The 19,065-nt window shown below is 56.5% G+C and overlaps 2 protein-coding genes across 6 annotated transcripts in view; one reads left to right on the plus strand and one right to left on the minus strand.

Moving 5' to 3' along the window:
- Positions 1-19,065, plus strand: part of LOC114817976 — a 20,430-nt gene continuing 1,365 nt past the window's right edge. The window contains exons 1-2 of one of the 2 annotated variants that reach the window (XR_005660996.1): positions 1-89; positions 15,889-16,028. Coding sequence is in view for 1 of the 2 variants with exons in the window: in XM_029082849.2 (XP_028938682.1) it covers positions 17,132-18,052 (921 nt within the window). In the remaining variant the exon portion in view is untranslated. Of the gene's footprint in view, positions 90-15,888; positions 18,599-19,065 lie in introns of those variants that run through there. The other variant, XM_029082849.2, reaches the window with a different exon arrangement.
- Positions 13,467-19,065, minus strand: part of FKBP6 (FKBP prolyl isomerase family member 6 (inactive)) — an 18,666-nt gene continuing 13,067 nt past the window's right edge. For 3 of the 4 annotated variants that reach the window (XM_029082842.2, XM_029082848.2, XM_029082847.2), the window contains exon 9: positions 18,657-19,015. The gene's annotated coding sequence lies outside the window, so the exon portion shown is untranslated. Of the gene's footprint in view, positions 13,782-18,656; positions 19,016-19,065 lie in introns of those variants that run through there. The other variant, XM_029082843.1, reaches the window with a different exon arrangement.

Consider the following 19,065-nt stretch of genomic DNA (forward strand, 5'->3'; position numbering starts at 1 on the left):
TCCAGGAGCTTCCGGAGAAGTCAGACAACACGTCGCAAATAGACTTCCAAAGGGATTCGAGGACAGATCCAGAAAATCCACTGAACCAGGTATGGCTCACGCAGACACATCTGTGTGCAGACGTGTGTTGTGTGTGTGTGTGTGTTCCAGGGTAGTGGCTCTGTAGCCTTAATTGATGGGATTGGCAGAAGCCACTCCAGGGCCCCACGAGTTGGGAAGGTGGAGGGGGCCTAGGGGCCGTTCTGGGAAGGCGGTGAATCGTGGGGGTGGGTGGGGATGGGAAAGATGGCAGAGGTTCTGCGGTGATGGGGTGCCACTGTCCTCTCTGCTGGGGAGGGACCCGCCCCTCCCTCTGTGGGGGTGAGCCCCAAGTGGGAAACCTTCAGGCGCTGGACCCATCACCACAGCAACAGCCCTGCTTCCAGGGACCTGTGGGGCAGGGGGTAGGGTGAGACTCCGATGGGGATGGGACAGGCCGCCCCTCACCCACGCTGATGCCCAGAGGCGGGAGGGCAGGAGGAGAGGGGCCTTCCTGAGCCTCTCGGGTCCCCCTTTGTTCTGGGATCCCTCTCTTTACAAATGGGGAACAATGCCCCGCTGGTCTGTCTGAAAGGGAAACTAGGGGGAGGGCCCAGAGGGAGGAGGGAAGAGCTGGAAGGGCGGGGGCCTGGGCTCCCAGAGAAATTTCTCCCTGCCCCTCCTTTCATTTTCCCTCTTCTATACCCTCCCCCAACCCCTATTTCTGGCTGGCAGGCAGCTAGCTCCTACGGGAAGGGGGTCGGGGCTTCTCCATACGGTGCTAAGCGCTTAGTACAGTGCTCTGCATGCAGTAAGCGCTCAATAAATACGTTTGAATGATTGAATGAATGATGGTGAGGTTGGAAGGTTGGGTGGTTGGGATTGTCTTCTCCAGGAGGGCAGGGGCTGGGCAGGGGAGGGGGTGGTGATAGCGATGGCTCTCTGGGCAGCCCAAAGGAGGAGGGTGGCACTCCATGTCCAGCCAGTTTTCTCCTGCCCTCCTACCCTGGCCAGACCTCCCCTGGCCTCTCCCTTTCCCGCCTAGTGTTCCCTCTGGACTCGGACAGAATTTGAACGAGGGTTAGTGTGAGTGTTAGTGTGACCGTGGCCAGGCTGGGGGCGGGAGGAGGGGGTGCCTGGTGGGTTTGTGGTAGGGTAAACACAGGTGTGAATGTGGAGGGTGGGTTGAGTCGGGACGTACGTGCAAAGGATGCCAGGAAATAGAGGATGGGTGTGTTGGTGGGTGTGTGTACATCTAGAGAGACCATTGGGCGTGGGGATGAGAAGGGGGAGGCGTGGAGCAAGCTGTGTGTATGTTTGTGTGTGTGTTGTGTGCTGGGTTGCAGGGGTGGATGGTGGTGGAGTGTGGGTGTGAGGATGCCCGGCCCCTCATGGGAAGGGGTCCTAGTTCCGCTGACCTCTCCCGCCCCGTGCTTGTCCTTCCCTAGCGGCCTCCCTCTCCCCCGCATCTCCTCCCGTGGGGTTGGAGGGTGGGCAACCGGGGAGGAGGAGCGGGGGTGACCCAGCTCCAAGCAGGATCCCCCCGGATTCCCCAGCCAGGGCCAGGTGGGGGTGGGCAGGCGGGGGCGGGAGGTGCCTGCCGCTTCTGAAAGCTGCTTTTGTGCAGGCTGGGCCCCGAGCTCCTGTTTCCTTGACGTTGGAACCTGCTGCTTATTTACCCAGCAGCGGTGTCTCACAAAGGGAAATTCAGCAGCAGTAGAAGGGCAGAAAAAATAGACGGGCAACCACAGGGCGGGAGGAGTCCCCGGCCTGGTCCCCCTCCCGGCCTCCGCGCCCCCACCCTGCCGAGGGAGCTCCCGGATGGCCACGGCCTCCAGGACAGGGGCGGGCCTGGGGAGGGGGTTCAGTGCCTCCTGCTGGGAAGGCCCAGGGGGGTGGGGGAGGGTGGCTCTGGGCTCCCAAGTTGCCCCAGCTCCCTCTCTGACATCCCCAGGACCACGCCCCCTGCCCTCCAACTCCTAATAGGGCTTCGTGCTAAGATGTGACTAGTCCAGCCCAGAGCCTTCTAACTGCAACCCCAAATAAGCAGGGCCTAAATGAAGGGACCTCAGCTCCGAGGGCATCATAGGCTGAGCCCCCTCCCGCTCTGTCCTCATTCTTCATTTCCCCTCGATGCAGGCTGGAAGCCTGGGCCTCAGTTTTCCCATCTTTGGGGCCTTTCACACCCCCCAGCCAGACCATGGGACTGGCTGATGACTCAGTTAATCTACAACATTGACAGTGCCAACTGTGGGCACAGCACCCTATTAAGGTCCAATCCCTGCCCTCCGGGAGCTTCCTGACTAGCAGTTTGGCTGCCAAGGCAGCGTGCCCCTCCCCTCAGGCCTGGGCCCCCTGACAGCGGGAGCGGGATGGGCTCCACGGGCTCCAGCTAGTTCTGAGGCGGGCTGCCTGGGGACCCTGGGGCCATCACATGTCCCTCGGGGCTGGTGTGGGCCCGGGGGGCCTGGGACTTGGGCTCCAGCCGACCCGGCTACTGGGGGGAGCTGTTCTGAGCTCCCCCAGGTCCAGAACCTCAGGGGAACCCTCAGGCATTCTCCCCCACTTCCCAGAAGTCACCAGCCCCAGCTGCTCCCCTCTCTGCAGCATGATCCCCAAGGCCATCGGGCCTTTCTCCTCCTCCTCCTCCTCAGGGGCCTCCTGGCCCACCCCACCCAGCAGTTCCAGCCCCCTTCCGCACCTGCCTCCTGGACCTGGGGACTCCACCGCTCCACTAAGCAAGACCCGATCAAACCCAGGACCAGCCTGACCTTGGCCTTCGGCGTCGGCCACGCGCCAGCCCCCACCCTCCCCTCCCACTCCACTCCAGCCCCCTGCCCCGGCCCACACCCTCCTCTCCAGGCAGCTGCTGGAAGCCTTCTGCTCGGGATACACACGCCAACCCCCACCTCTTTCCCCTCCCCCATTCTCTGCCCCCACAACACAAACCCAGTCCTTGACACAGTCTCTGTCCTTGCCTTCTGGAACTGTAATCCCTGTGCCTTCCCTGACTCCTTGCCCAGCTCACCTCTCCCCGGCCCCCGTTAATTGGGGGCTCAGGCCTGGGCCAATCAATCAGTGGTATTTACTGAGCGCTTACCCTGTGACGTGCACTGTACTAGGAGCTTCGGAGAGTCGGTAGATACGATCCCTATCCACCAGGAGCTTACAGTCTACAGCTTACAGGGGGAGGCAGATATTAAAATGAATTACAGATGAGGAAATGGCAGAGTATAAGAATATGGACATAAGCACTGTGGGGCTGAAGGTGGAGAGCATAGCGAGTGCTTAAAAGATGTACGTTCCGAGTGCTTAGTACAGTGCTCTGCACATAGTAAGCGCTCAATAAATACGATTGAATGAACGAATGAATGTCCATCGAAGCGCATAGGTGACGCAGAAGGGACAGCGACTAGGGGAAAGGAGGGCTTAAACAGGGCAGGCTTCTTGTGAATTTAGGATGGCTCTGAAGTGGTGGGGACTGCCAGATATGAAGGGGGAAAGAGTTCCAGGCCAGAGGGAGGACGTGAGCGAGGGATCGGCCTTGGGACGGATGAGATCAAGGTACAATGAGTAGGCTGTGGGCTGGGTTGTAGTAGGTGTTGAGTAAAGTAAGGTAGGAAGGAGAGAGCTGATTGAGTGCCTCATGGTCGATGCTGAGGAGCTTCTGTTTGATGGGGAGCTGGATGGGCAATACTGGAGGTATTTCATTTCTCCGAATGATTTTGGAGAAAAATGATCTGGGCAGCAGACAGAAGTATGGATTGGAGTGGGGAGAGGCAGGAGGCAGGCTGGTACCGTACTCTCTTGCCCTCATCCGCCTAAGCAGGAGGGAGAACGTGCCCGTTTCCCCATTTTAGAGATGAGGAAACTGAGGCACTGAGAAGTTAAATGACTTGCCCAAAGATACCCAGCAGGAACCGGGGTTTTAAAGCTCGTTGTGGGCAGGGAACGTGTTTGTTTATTGTTGTATTATACTTTCCCAAGGGCTTAGTACAGTGCTCTGTATACGGTCAGCACTCAATATATACGACTGCATGAACAAATGAAGTCCTTTGACTCCCAGGCCTGTGCTCTTTCGACTAGGAAACGCAGTTTCTTTATAACAGTGTGATCTTCAAATTCTCATGTTTCCTTCTGTCATTTATTTTAGTGTCCATTTTCCCCACTAGACTGAAAGTAACCTGAGGGCAGGGATCATATCTACTAATCCTACTGTACTTTCCCGAGGGTTTGGCGTAGTGCCCTGAATAGGGTAATCAACTCCCAAAATATTACTGATCGATTGGTTGATGGATTGAATTCCTACCCACAGCGAGGACTCTGGGCCTGCCAGCAGCCCCAAGCCAGCCCCTGTCTAGATTCGCCCCTCCCAGTGAGGTGTCACTTGGGTTCAAATCCCAGCTCTGCCACATTCTGCTGTGTGACCTTGGTCAAGTCACTTCACTTCTCTGGGCCTCAAATTCTTCATCTGTAAAATGGGGTTTAAGAGTGTGAACCCCACGTGGGACAGAGACCATATTCAACCTGTTTTAACTTGTAACAATCCCGCTGCTTAAAACAGTGCTTGGCACAGAGTAAGCACCTAACGAGTACCATAATAATTATTACGATTGTAGCGTAACGTGTCCTAGGGTTTGGGGTGGGGCTGTTGTGTGGTTGAAAGAGCCACCTGTAGGAATTAAAACTCTTAGGCCAGGGTGAAGTGGAGGAGTGGGGGGAATTTACGTGTGGCAGTCTTGTGCCCACATGGAAGTCAACCAGAATGGACTTTTCTCTGCCAATCTGATCAGGGGATGGACTGTGTCTACAGGGTGCCCAGTGTTGTACTAAGCGCTTGGCAGAGTCCAACAGAATTAGCAGACCTGATCCCTGCCCTCGAGGAACTTTCCAGCCAAAGGGTAGTCCTTTTCACCTGCCTGGAATTCTTCTGTTCTTACAGTTCATATGTTGACAAATCACATTTTCATGCTCTGCATCTTGACGGCCTCCGATGACTTGGCTCCGATGTCGCCTCCCTCTTAGCCAAAGCCAACGGTCCCTTCTCTGCCCCCATGGAGCCGGGTCTCTCCGCTATCTGCCGCCACCTCCTCCTCTTCTTCTCCCTACCCTCAGTCCCCGCAGCCCCCCGGGGGGAGACCTTCAACCGCCTCGGTTCTGGGCGCTTCCTAGGTCACCATCTCCCACCCTGACCCTCCCACGGGCCTGGCTGCTTGCTGCTGAAATCGCCACCCCCCGCCCTGGCTTCCGGCTCTCCCCGGCACCCCTCCTTTCCCAGTGGTCTTCTCAGTGGACCCTTCCTCCTTCCCCCACCGCCCACCTCCGTAGCCACCTCCGGGGCCCATTTAATAATAATGTTGGTATTTGTTAAGCGCTTACTATGTGCAGGCACTGTTCTAAGCGTTGGGGTAGACAAAGGGGAATCAGGTTGTCCCACGTGGGGCTCACAGTCTTCATCTCCATTTTACAGATGAGGGAACTGAGGCACAGAGAAGTTAAGTGACTTGCCCACAGTCACACAGCTGACAAGTGGCAGAGCTGGGATTCGAACTCATGAGCCCTGACTCCAAAGCCCGTGCTCTTTCCACTGAGCCACGCTGATATTTCCACCGCTGGCTCCGCCCAGGGGCAGCCAGAGCAGTCAGAAAATCAGTCCTGCTCCAAAGAGACCTTTCCCCCCAAGCCTTGACCTCAGGAACTTCTTCCTCCAGCCCCACCTGGTCTTTCTCTTTGCTTCCCTCTTTCCCGGCCCTCCTGTACCACCCTCTCTTCAGTCCCGCCCCTCCCCCCAACTCCCCTTCAAAATCTCACCTCCCCTTCTGCCCAAACCCACCAGCTGCTTGGCCGGAGATGGCGATTACAAAGCCCTTGCTCCGGACCGAGTGCTCTGCTAAGTGCCAGGGTAAATATAGTGACTAGAGTCTCCGTGCCACGCACGGCTCACGGTCTAAGGTGGGAGGGGGGGCATTCGTTCATTCAGTCGTGTATACTGAGCGCTTGCCATGTGCAAGGCACTCTACTAAGCGCTTGGGAGAGTCCACTACAACAACAAATGGACATTCCCAGCCCACAACGAGCTCACAGTCTAGAGCGTGTACCTCATCTCCATTTTACAGATGAGGAAAGTGAGGTCTGGTTTTACCGGGTTGGGTGGGGAGAGCAGGGGCAGGAGGTGGGCCCAAGGGCTGCTGGGGCCGGCCAGTGACACGCTCCTGTCATGGCTCTAATCTTCCCATCTCACAGTGGGGTAAACTGAGGCTGGGTGCCCACCTGGGAATGAATATCTCACTCGGAGAGCAGCAGCCAGGTCGGGGACCCCCGGGGGAGGTCCTCCCTCCATCCTGCCGGTGGGCCGGCCGCCCCCGACCCCCATTCTCCTGACCCGGCTTTCCTGACCGCCACCCACAGCCCCATTTCCTGCCCCCAACTCCGGCCCCTGCTCTGTCCCAGAGATGCCACTGGCCTCTGAAGCCCTGACCCACGGCGTCCCAGTCCCCCGGCCGCCCCCAGGTCCCCCGGCCCGGCGTGGGTCCCCCAGCTCTGGCTCCCTCGGAGCAGGCCCAGGGCAGCGGCCCAGGCCCAGGTCCAGGACGGCGATACACAATGGCGCTCCTTGTTCCCGGGCCCGGCCCAGCCGGCAGAGGCTGTGTGGAATCGGCTCCATTTCCTGCCGGGCCTTTACGGCCTTTTTCCAAGGTAAATAAACAAACACAGTAAAGTCGGGGCACGGAGGCAGCAGGCAGGGCGCCAGGTTGGGGGGCTTTCTCCAGCAGAGGGCTGCCACGGGGCTGAGGCCGGGAGCCCCCTCCCCACAAATTCCCTACTTGTTCTAGTCCAGCTACCCGCCCCCCAAGGCACTTAGCCCAGTTCTGTATGCGCAGAAGTAGGAAAGGTTCAGGGCAGAGCCCTGTTTCCAGCAGGTGCCCAGTGCAGCGCTCCCTCTATAGTAGGGACTCTACCTAGTGTTGTGCTCCCAGCAGGTGCTCATTACAATGCTCCCTATTTAGTGGGGGGGGGGTCTGCATAGTTTCCTGCTCACAGCTGGTGCTGGGTACAGTGCTCCATATATAGTGCGGGCTCTACGAGGTGTTCTGTTCCTAGCAGGTCCTCAGAGCACCGCTGGGTACGCAGTCGGTGCCCAGCAGCATGGTCTCTGCCCACGCAGTGCGCTCTGCACACAGAGGGTGGTCGGTCAGTTGGTGCCGTTGGGTCACTTTTCCTCTCTGGTCCCTGGAAACTGCAGGCGGGAAAGGGAGGGTCCCCGTGGATGGTCTGTGGACAGAACCAGCTCCCCAGAGGGGCCGGATATAGGTGGTGAGGGTGTCTCTCTCCCCTGGGAATTGGTCCCCATGAATCCATCCAGGGATGATATTTATTGAGCGCCTACTGGATGCAGAGCACTGTATTAAGCGCTGTTCTCTTTTCTCTGGGACATCTCTGCCTCTGCTCCCTCCAAGGAAGGTCCAACCCCACCTTTCCCTGCTAGGTCTGGCTCAGAATGGGCCAAACGGACCTCTCCCGGGATTTCAGCCCAGGCCGGGCCTGGCTCCTGGTGAAGGGCCGGACTTCAGACCTACATTCTTTGGGCGAGGGGAGGGGAGGGTTGGGTCCTCTAGTTTACTGCAGCCCCTGCAGGGGGTGTTCTGGATTGTCCCCTTCCTGGGGATTTGAGGTTCATACTCCCTGGAGAGTCAGTTCTGAACTAGGCTGGGGCCAGCCTGAGGGTGGCAGGAGCCAGATAGTCACCTGACTTGGGTTCCCTCATCTGTCAGATGGGGATTAAAACCGTGAGCGCTTGGTACAGTGCCTGGCCACCTAGTAAGCACTTAGTAAATACCACAGTTATTATTATTATCGTGGCTGCAGGCCCATGGCCCTCTGGCCTGGTTGCGGGGAGATGAGGCCTTTGACTCCCCTGGGGGAGTGGGGACACACGGTATGGGGCCAAGTCGCCTCCCTCCCCACTGCTGCACTGCAGGGGGTGGGGGAGGGATGTGTGTGTGTTTGTGTGTGTGTGTGTGTCTCTCTCCCCCTCCCCTTCAGCTTGGGCTGACCAGCTGGGATCCCAAGGGCAGCGAGCCCCCTCTCCGGTGGCTTGGCCGGGGGCGGTCGGGGGATCGGAGGGGCTCAGGGGCCTGGCCTGGTCCTGCAGGGAGCCCTGCCCACGGGGTTGGGATTTCAAATATTCCCCGAGGGAGGGGAGCCCAGCCCCAGCTGGAGCTCACCAGCCGAGCCCTCTCCCCGGACCTCCCCTCCCCTCCCCTCCCAGCCAAGCAAAGGCCTTGGAGGACTAGAGTAGCAGCACAGGCCGAGCCAGCCTGCCTGGTTCATGGAGAGGTGACCCCCGCTTGAGCTACTCCCACTATTTCTATCCTGGGGAGTGGGGCCAGGTGTATTTATACCCCGTCCCGGGAGGGGGGAGGAGGGCGGTGGGCAGGCTATACATAAATAACATTATTTCCCTGGGAGGAGTAAAAATAGCCAATGGCATCTCAAGCAGGGGCCCCCGGAGCAGAGCTGCCCCTCCCCCAGAGCTTCTGGAGAATAGTTTCCATCTCCCTGCGTCCAGCTCACCCCCCACCCCCAGTACCTCCCCGGCCCCCAAGCTTCGCTGCAGGCCTCATCTGCCTGCAGTGTCGCTCAGCACACAGCTCTTCGCTCCTCAAAACCTTCCACTTCGGCATCGAGCCGAACCCCCTCCCCCTCGGCTTCACTTCCCCACTCTGTTCTCTTCACCCCCAACCCGCCCCCTCTCTTCTCTTCCTTCCTACCAAGCTCAGCTCCTCGCTGGACCCCTCTCCCCAACTCCCGCCTCCGCCCTTGGCTCACGCCGCTCCCCCCGGCCCGGAACTCTTTCCCTACCTGTAAATCCATTAGATCTCAACCCTCCTCAAAGCCCACCCCCTCCAAAATGCCTTCCCTGATTTCCTGCATCTCCGACTGGAGAAAGCTACCAGCCACCTCTACCGCTCCTTGTTACGGTATTTGTTTAGTGCTTACTATATGCCAGGCACTGTATTAAGCGCTGGGGTCGATAGAGAAGCAGCGTGGCTCAGTGGAAAGAGGACGGGCTTTGGAGTCAGAGTTCATGGGTTCGAATCCCGGCTCGGCCACTTGTCAGCTGTGTGACTTTGGGCAAGTCACTTAACTTCTCTGTGCCTCAGTTACCTCATCTGTAAAATGGGGATTAAGACTGTGAGCCCCACGTGGGACAACCTGATTCCCCTGTGACTACCCCAGTGCTTAGAACAGTGCTCGGCACATAGTAAGCGCTTAACAAATACCAACATTATTATTATTATTATTATTATTATTAAAGGGGTCCATTTTAAGGTCGAGGTAACTGAGATACTTCAGTAAAGTGACTTGCACTTAAGTTACACAGCAGACGTGGCAGAGCCGGGATTAGAACCCAGGTCCTCCCACTTCTGGGCTCTTTCCACTAGGCCACGTTCCTTCCTATTTATAGACATCCTCATCTTTAGCCCTTCTGCCTGTCCATTTATTCAGTTGTCCATTCAGTGATTTATCAATCAATCAGTGGTATTTAAGTGCTTACTATGTGTAGAACACTGGGCGCTCAGGAGAATACAGAGTCAGTAGACACGTTTGCTACCCACAAGGAGCAGCGTGGCTCAGTGGAAAGAGCACGGGCTTTGGAGTCAGGGCTCATGAGTTCGAATCCCAGCTCTGCCACTTGTCAGCTGTGTGACTGTGGGCAAGTCACTTAACTTCTCTGTGCCTCAGTTCCCTCATCTGTAAAATGGGGATTAAGAGCCCCATGTGGGACAACCTGATTCCCCTGTGTCTACCCCAGCGCTTAGAACAGTGCTCGGCACATAGTAAGCGCTTGACAAATACCAACAAATACCAACATTATTAAGGAGGGTACAGTCTAGAGGGGGAGACAGACGTTAAATTACCGATATGGACCTAAGTGCTGAGGGGTGGCGTGACTATCAGCTGTTTAAAGGGGACAGTTCCAAGTGCCTGAATGATGCAGAAGGGAGGAGAATGGGAAAATGAGGGCATAGTCAGGAATCAGTTCTGCCCTCCCCACTGCCCCCTTAGCCCGGGGTGGGAGCCCCCGCCTCCCGGGCGAAGTTGGGAATACTAAGCCGCGTGTCTCGTAGGGTGAGGTGTGGCTCTGAGGTTCCTGGAGGTGCCCAACAGCCTGACCTGGCAGAGGGTTTTTCTAATGAAAGGCGTGAGCTCACCTTTTGATATTTAGATTCCACCGCAAACCCCCCGATTGGCAACCAGCCCCCTCGGCCGAGGGGTGGAGTCCCCGCCCTGCTCCTTGATTCGTCCCAGGCTGGATCTGACTGGCACAGTTATCCCAATGTGGTAGATGGCTTTCCAGAAAGTCTGCTCGACTGTCGAGGAAGCAGCTCTGCACCCTCGATCCGCTCCATCCCGGCTCTGTCCACGGCCGCTGGTCACTCCCGGCCGCCCCGGGCTTCTCAGCATGGGGGATGACCTTTCTGGCAGCCCCCGGGCCTGCTGTTCGACCCCACCAGGGCAGCTCACTTGCTCATCCCACTCTGGCCTCCCGCCTCTCCCCCCCCCTTCCTTTCCTCTGTCTCTGGGTCAGGGCTCCCACTTTGATTTCTGGCTCCTCGCCAGCCCTGTGGCTGGATACCATGGACCGGGAGTCCTCGCTTCCAGGGTCCGCAGAGCCCACTGCCGCTCCTCCTTGGGGCCCGGCCCGACCCTGCCCTGGGAAGACTGCCACACAGCCCTGCCTCCCTGGTGTGGCTTAGTGGATAGAGCCCGGGCCTGGGAGTCAGAAGGACCTGAGTTCTAGTACCGCCTCCACTACTTATCTGTTATGCGACCTTGGGCGAGTGAGTTCACTTCTCTGTGCCTCAGCTCCCTCAGCTGTAAAATGGGGATTAAGACTTTGAGCCCCATGAGGGACATGGACTGTGTCTGCCTTGATTAGCTTGTATCCACACCAGCCCTTAGTGCCTGGCACATAGTGAGCACTTAACAAATGCCACAGTTATTATTATTTGGAGGAGGAGGGCAGGGGCCAGACAAGAACAGTTCTCCCTTGTGTCCTGTTGCCCACTGGCATGCTCTCCTGGCCAGGTGAGCCCACTCTACTTGATTTCCTTGGAGCCAGATGCCTCAGCCACTGGCCACTGGCCACTCTCCCCTGACTTGCTCCAGGTGTGGTGCCGTGGCAAGACCCTGCAGGCAGGGACCGTGCTTACTATCTGGGCTCTCCTGACCGCCGTCCTCGGTAGGTGCAGATGCTATTATTATTATTATGAATTATTTGCCAAGCACTGGGGTAGATACAAGCTAATCACGTTGGACACAGTTCCTGTCCACATAGGGTTCCCAGTCTTAACTCCCATTTTACAGATGAGGTAACTGAGGCACAGAGAAGTTAAGTGACTTGCCCACAGCAGACACGTGGCGGAGGCAGGATTAGAACCCATATCCACTGACCCCCCCCCCCTGCCCCCCAAGCCCGTGTTCTTTCCACTAGGCCATGCTGCTTCTATTCAGACTGCTTGTCTTGCGGAGGCGTATGAGGGCTCATTGATGGTTTTTATTATTCAATATTTATCCATCCCCCGGAAAGAGTCAGGGCCGTATACAGCCCAGAGATAAAGATCAAGATCTCGCCGCCGCCATCCTTGGGGGAACAATGAGCTCTATTGAGACAGCCTCCTCTTGGGAACAGCTGTAGCCAACCAACTCCTCGGGCGCTGGATCTGCAGCTTCCGGTTACCCTGGACCCCAAAGGCCTGTCCTCCTCTCACCCCTCCTCCACATTGCCACCGTGGCACAGTCCCTGACCATCCTCCTCCGGCTGATGCCCGGGGCTCACCGGAGGCGGCAAGGCTCGGAACCAGGGGAGGCTGAAGACGTCCGCCACGAGGGCTCGCCTCGACTCTCCGTTACCCTCCTCTCCCGGGTACGGCCTGGGAGAAGGAGGGACAGGTACCTCCGGGCGGGATGAGGCCCTTGAGCAAGAAAGACGAGGGATTTGGGGCAACTTGGACCCTCCCCGGGGGCTGGGGCTCCATCCTCAGTTTGGCCTCTGATGAGCCGAGTTGAGGCTGAGGTCCTGGCCCTTCTCTAGACTCCTGGATGCTGGGAAACAGGGACTCGGGAGAGGAGCCCAGCCCACCGGGGGGGTGGGACCCACAGAATCCGCTACTCCCTGGCTCTCGGAGGGCCAACTCCAGACCAGTTGGGGAAGTGCCGTTAACCCTTTACATGCCCACGGCCTCCACCAATCTCCGAGTGTGGGCGGTTCCCTGGCGGTGTGAAACAGCTAATCGTACTCCCGGGGAGGGAGGCAGAGTTTCAATCGTGGAGGACTGGAATCTTTAGGCCTGTGGGAGAACCTATCTGTGACTGATTTTCACCTCTGTCTCCCCTGCCTGACCGTAAGCTCCTTGAGGGCCTGGACCGTCTCTACCAAATCTTTTGCACTCTCCCAAGCACTTAGTACTTGGGCCTTATTGAAGGCTCACCTCCTCCAAGAGGCTTTGCCTGACTGAGCCCCCACCTTTCCTCTTCTCCCCCTCCCTTCTGCATCGCCCTGACTTGCTCTCTTTTTTCTTCCCCCTCCCAATCCCACATCAAATAAGAACATATCTGTAATTTATTTCTATTAATGTCTGTTTCCCCCTCTAGACTGTAAGCTCACTTGGGCAGTTCTGATCTATTGTACTCTCCCAAGTGCTTAGTACAGTGCTCTGCATCCAGTAAGTGCTCAGAGTATATGACTGATTTAGTACAGTGCTCTGTAAACTAAACACCATCGACCCATCGATTGATTGAACCAGTCCGGTCCTCAGCTCCCTGCAGGCAGGGAGTGCGTCTCCCAACCCTAATTGTATAGGACTCTCCCAAGCATTTAGTACAGTGCTGTGCACACAGGGAGCACTCAATAAATACCACTGACTGAAATCTCCCAGGGACCACTCCTGGTCAGGCGGGAAGCCACCCTGCGGCCTTTGTGGGGTCAACGAGAATCCAGGCCCGGGTTGGGGACTGAGTCGGGAGGGTCGATGGCCCCGGGGCCGGGAGTACCAGCCAGGGACAGTGCAGGGAGAGCGAGGTGGCTGGAGCTTGCCGTCGAGTGTGCATGTCAAGGCTCTCCGCTGACTCCGTCTTCGGAAATCACCTCATCCATCACGGGGAAGGGCGGGGTGGGGGGAAGGGACATCCAGGCAGCTCCGGAGCACGCGCGACGATGAACAACAATGCGGGGAACCTTTTTACAGGCAGCGGGAGAGTCGACACTCTGTTCCACCGGCCCCGGGAAAGAAAGGAATTTCTGTCTAAATCCCATTTAGCATCGGGTTTCTCACTTCCCTTCGCCGGGACAATCCCAACTTTCATAATGACGCGGCATGAAGGACCTTTTTTATATATTTTTGGAAGAAGCGGGGGAAAAAAAAATTCCCAAAGAACCTCTATTCAGTTAAAAATGAAGTGAATATTATATTAAGAATGAAAACAGAGTCAGGGTAACTTACAGAGACAGACAGAAAACCTTTTCATAACACGCAGGCCGCAAACTCGGCAGCCAATTAAATCGGTTTGGCTACCCGGAGGCTGCCAACACAAACGGTGGCTGGGGGATGGGGTGGAGGGGAGACGGCCGGGGAGCGGAGAACAGAACGGAACACGCCGAGAAAACAGCGGCGGCGTGGCGACGGAGCCAGTCCTGGGGTTCACGGCCCGGCAGGCCTTCGGGCTGGCGCCTGCAGACAGTTTCCGCTCTGCTGAGTCTACGAAAATGGCAGCGGAAATCGGAGGCTGAGGCGTCTGCCGGCTTCTCGGCCCACACCCGTCCAGCCGGAGGCTCCCCGGGGTGGGGGCCGGGGGGGGGGGGGGGAGGAGCGGAGTCCAGAGGGGAAGGGGGTGTGGGTTTTGACGGACTCATGGAGCATTAGCATAATTCACACCTCCTCCCTCATTCCCCGGCCTCCTGTCTCCTCCGGTCTCTCTCCTCTCCAGTCCATTCCTCGTTGTACTCCCCGGATCGTTTTTCTAAAAAACCATTGGGTCCCCATCGCCCCACTCCTCAAGAACCTCGAGCGGTGGCCCATCCGCCTCCGCATCTAACAGAAACGCCTTACCGTCGGCTCCAAGGCACTCAATCAGCTCTTCCCAACTCCTACCTTACCTCGCTGATCTCCCACTGCAGCCCATCAACCCGCATGCTCCGCTCCTCTAACACCAACCTATTCTCTGTACTCGGTCTCGTCTATCTCCCCGCCGCCCCCTTGCCCAGATCCTCCCTCTGGCCTGAAATTCCTTCCCCCTTCATATCTGACAGTCCACCACTCTAACCCACTTTCAAAACCCTCTTAAAAAATCACATCTCCTCCAAAAGATGGGATTACCATAAAAAAAACCCTCTTCGGATTAAGATCTCATTTCCCCTACTGGCTCTTCCTTCTGCAACAACTATTTAACTATCTGCATCAACTATCAACTATTGCCTGTTTACTTGTTTTGATGTCTGTCTCTCCCCTTCTAGACTGTAAGCCTGTTGCGGGGAGGAATTGTCTTTATTGCTGAATTGTACTTTCCAAGCACTTAGTTCAGTGCTTTGCACAGAGTAAGTGCTCAATAAATAAGACTGAAGGAATGAACTATGCATTTGGCATTTTGATCCTCACCCTAGCCCCACCCCACTCATGTACATATATCCTCATACTCTACTATTTCCCCTACCTGTCTCTTCCTCTAGACTGTAAGCTCCTTGAAGACAGGGGTCGTGTCTGCCAACTCTATTAGATTGTACTCTCCCAAGCGCTTACTACAATGCCCTGCTCATGGTGAGTGCTCAACAGATACCATTGACTGATGATTGATTCCCCCAGCCCCCTCCCTCCCCCTGGAAAAAATCGCCTGGCTCTTCCAGGGGCACATGGGCTTCTGACCTGAAAAATTTGGATCCCGTTAGCTTCCCCGCCCTCATCTTTACAGCACAAATGAATGGATGAAAAAGAAACAGAAGCAGTGGGGCCTAGTATATAGAGCACGAGCATGGGAGTCCAAAGGACTTGGGTTCTAATCCCAAATCTGCCGCTTGTCTGCTGTTTGACTGTGGACAGACCACTTCACTTCTCAGTTCCCTCATCTGTAAAATGGGGATTAAGACTGTGAGCCCTGCATGCGACAGGGACTGTGTCAAACCTAATTTGCTTGAATACACCCCAGTGCTTAGTACATTGTCTGGAACATAGTAAATGCTTAACAAATACCCCAGTTATTATTATTAGAAACAGCTAGAGCGGGGCACTTACAGAGCCAGGGAGCAGCACTGCCGGATTCTCGGTATGCACTCAGGGGGCTCGAGAGGGCAAGTCAACCTTGTGGACACGTCAGCTCCCCTGAATGCCAGGGCAGGGGCTAGTCGGTCAGTCAATTGTATTTATCGACCGCTTACTGTGTGCAGAGCATCATTGTAAGAGCTTGGGAAAGTACAATATAACAAAATAACAGACGCGTTCACTGTCCACCACAAGCTTACAGTCTAGAAGAGGGTGTGGGTGCTGCCTGGGCCTGCTGTGCTCTTAGCCTAGTCAATGCCATCCCCGAGATGGGGGTCCCGCAGGCTTTAAACTTCCCTGTTGCTTCAAGACAGCGGGTCACATGGCTGGATGCTGTTTGCCCATCCTCTCCTGGGCCCTGGGTTGTTTCTCAGGATCTAGTGATCACTGGGAGCTGGAGCACTGACTGCCTCTGGGAAGGGCCTGGAGGAATTAATCATTCAATGAGAGATGGGCAGGGTGGGGCCAGGCAGGTGGGGGAGGTGAGGGTCTGGCCCCCATACTCCTCCCCGCCGCACCCCACCTTCGATTTATGGCATTTTTATGTTGGCAGACCCTGTGGTCCCCTGGGACTAAAGCCCAGAGAACCACACACGTGCAGAAGTCACTGTGAGCATCCTGAGACCTCGACTTCCGTCCTAGCAGCTTCAGGAGCCGAATCTAGAAGAGCACAGGCAAGAAGCCCCGGGCAAGGTACGTATGATAAACTGGGGGTTACTCCAAGGCCGGCTGGCATCGAGTTGCTTTCTGTTGGTGAAAACGAGCTCTGCCACCCGCCACGCCTGATGGCGTTAAAGAGGAGCGACCATTCAGTGAAGCCCAATCTCAACCGTTGGGGTAAACCGGCTGTGGCCCTGTGCAGGCTGAACTGCTTGCTTCTGCCTCGGACTGACTCACCTCCAACTCAATGGCTCTGTAAGGTGGTCACTTGGTACCAGTCTTGGTGACGGGGCCAAAGAAAGCCAAGCATGGTGGGGGGAGAGAGGGACGACAATCAGTCAAGCAAGTTATCGAAAGCCAAATTCATGCGAGCGCTGTACAAAGTGCTTGGGAGGGCTCACTGCAGTTAGAAGCCATGATCCTGGCCCTCAAGGAGCTTACCGTCTAATGGGAAAAACAGGCACAGAATAATTTAGAGAAAGAGAAGACAAATTGGCAATGGAGATGAATAAGGGGTTAAACAGTAGGGCACGGAAGACCATTTGTTTAGGAATGCCCCAGCAGGGTGTATGTTCAAAAGTGTGTGATGGAGAGTAGAAGTGCTGAGGTGATTGTTTCAGGGGTGAAAGAGAGTTGGTATAGATCCAGACCACTTTAACCAGAGTAAAGTCTGGTGTCATTTCTGATGACCTTCCTGGTGGTCCAGGGGCCAAGCTCCAGGGGTCAAGCCCACACCCATGTCCGCATGGGGATCTCCCACACCAAAGTCTCGTGAGTGGCGATCAGGAGTTGGGTGGCGCTTTGTGTGCCAGGGTGCGGTATGATTCCGATCCACAGAATCAAGACCCCAAAACAGCAGCAGGCCCGATGACGCGGAAATACGCCGGCCCAGCGAAGACAGGTTTATGAAAGTTCAAGGGGAACACCCCCAATCTCCTCACCTGGAAGGAAGTCAAAGCTTTGCCCGGTGGCAAAGGGGCAAAAGGCGGGCTCAGAACCAAGACCCTTAAAATTGACCCTTGGAAGCGTGGCTGTGAAGGCCAGGGTTAGGCTTGCAGCCCGCGCGTAACCAACCGTGACCTCATGAAAGCGGCGGGGAGAGAACAGTCTTTGGCTGTCGAGGCCAAAGCCTGTACATGGCAGGTGAAGCAACCTTGGCAAGGCACATCTTCCTCGACCTCGAGGGAGGGCCGAGTCTGAATGTGAGCATTAGAGGGGGACGGTTCCGCTGGGTGGCCCTCATGCCCCAGGAGGCTAAAGAGGATGGATGGGTTGCCACCTGGTGGTGTCCGTTCAGTTTAACTCGCAAGGCGCCCTGGGACGACTTTCGCGGGGAGAGCCTCATCTGCTTCTTCCCGCAGGGTTTCCCTCCCGGCTGGTTCCGAGGGAGGAGGGCCTGGAAGCAGCACTGGAGGCCGGCATCTCTCTTGTCCCTCCCTGTGCGATACCAGCCTGGGGACGTGCGGGGTTTTTTGGGATGGGAGTCCGGGGGCCGCAAGGGGAAGGTCTCCGAGTCTGACTTTCGGGTGGTGGAACGGGGAGAGACTTTTGGAGTGCCCCAGATGTCTCGAATCACCCGGCTCTATCAGGCAAGGGAGTCATTTGACTCGGAGCCTCCACAACATTTGCCCATGAGAAGCTTGGCAAACCCAATTGCAGAAAAAGATGAGTCAGTGTCCCCAGTTTCCTCCCGATCCCCAAACCTGAGCTGGTGGTGGTGGCGGCAGGCCAGGGAGAACTTCCCGGGAAGCCGAGCCCTAGGGGTAAATCCAGGGAGACACCTTGCTTCCCGGACCCGCTCCTTCAGGCCGGGGTCTTTCTGGGGACTCTGGGCGCTCGGTTATTTCCCCCATGACTCCTGCCAGGCTCACCTGGAGGAGGCAGAAGGTTGCGTCCCAGACCAGGTCTGGTTTGGGTTTCAGATCCCTCTCTCTCTCTCCATTCTACCCGCTTGCAGTCCTGCCGGCCGTATTGTTGCCCACTTTCACCAAAGAACAGTAACTGTGTGGGGTGAAGAGTGTGTATGTTTTGGTGGGGGGGTGGGGGGAAAAGAGTAAGAGGATCTATAGCTCTGGGAGGTACTCATCTGATGAATTCACAGATGAAACAATGGTTCTATCTGTTTATTTCCAAAGGGCTTATCTCCCATCCCTGAGGTGGAGGGGCCAAGTGGGAGGAACAAAGAGGGAGATAGGGTTCTCTCTTCTTGTTCTCAGGCAGGACGGAGGGATGACAGGTCAGGGGGAAGGGAGAGGAAAGGAGCTTTTAGTTCCTTTTCCAATCCCGGTGCCCGTTTCCCAGGGAACTTGCATTCACCGATGAAATCCGACACCCCCGGTCCCCTTGTTTGACCCACATCCCACCAAGCCTGGATGCGGATCGACTCCCACCTACTTCTGCCCGTGGGGACATTAAGCCACAAGACACCTCTCCTCTTGGGTGTCCAGCTCAGGACTGGGGAAGAGGCATTCGGGGGTGGAGGGTGTACCTCTGACCCAGTGGATAGGGGTAACACCTGAGCTCCATGCCAACTCTTTGGAGTGGCTGCCCCATCTGGGGAATGAGTGTGGAGGCCCCTTGGGGTGAGTTCACGTGTCCTGGCCCTCGGCGGCCCTTGTGATCCATCCCTCTTACTCACCACAGATGGACTCCAGGCTAGGCTGGGATGGCATCCCAGGGACAGGGAAACACTGGTTTTATTTCTTTACAACACAAACACTATTAAACAGAATTACCCCCAAAATTAAAAAATAAAATAAAATAAAGGGCCACTCTTGGGGGAACACCTAAAGCAAGCTGGGCTTGCAGCTCCGTGCCCAGCCCTGCCACCAGCAGAGCTTGGGGGGGGGGGGGCACTGGGGAGGGGATATGGAGCGCCGCTTTCCGGGAACAAATCAACCTTCCTTTTAGCCGCCAAGTGGCCCAAAAACCGGGAAGTGGCTTTTCACCGGTCACCGGCCGGGCGGACCGTGTTTCTCCCTCATGGCTGAGTGACGGTAATGCCAAACAGGATACGACACCTGCAAAAACAAGACGTGCGGGGCTGAGGAAACTCTGTCCTTTCCCCTCC

This window comes from Ornithorhynchus anatinus, chromosome 17, assembly GCF_004115215.2.
Source record: "Ornithorhynchus anatinus isolate Pmale09 chromosome 17, mOrnAna1.pri.v4, whole genome shotgun sequence".
Taxonomy (NCBI): domain Eukaryota; kingdom Metazoa; phylum Chordata; class Mammalia; order Monotremata; family Ornithorhynchidae; genus Ornithorhynchus; species Ornithorhynchus anatinus.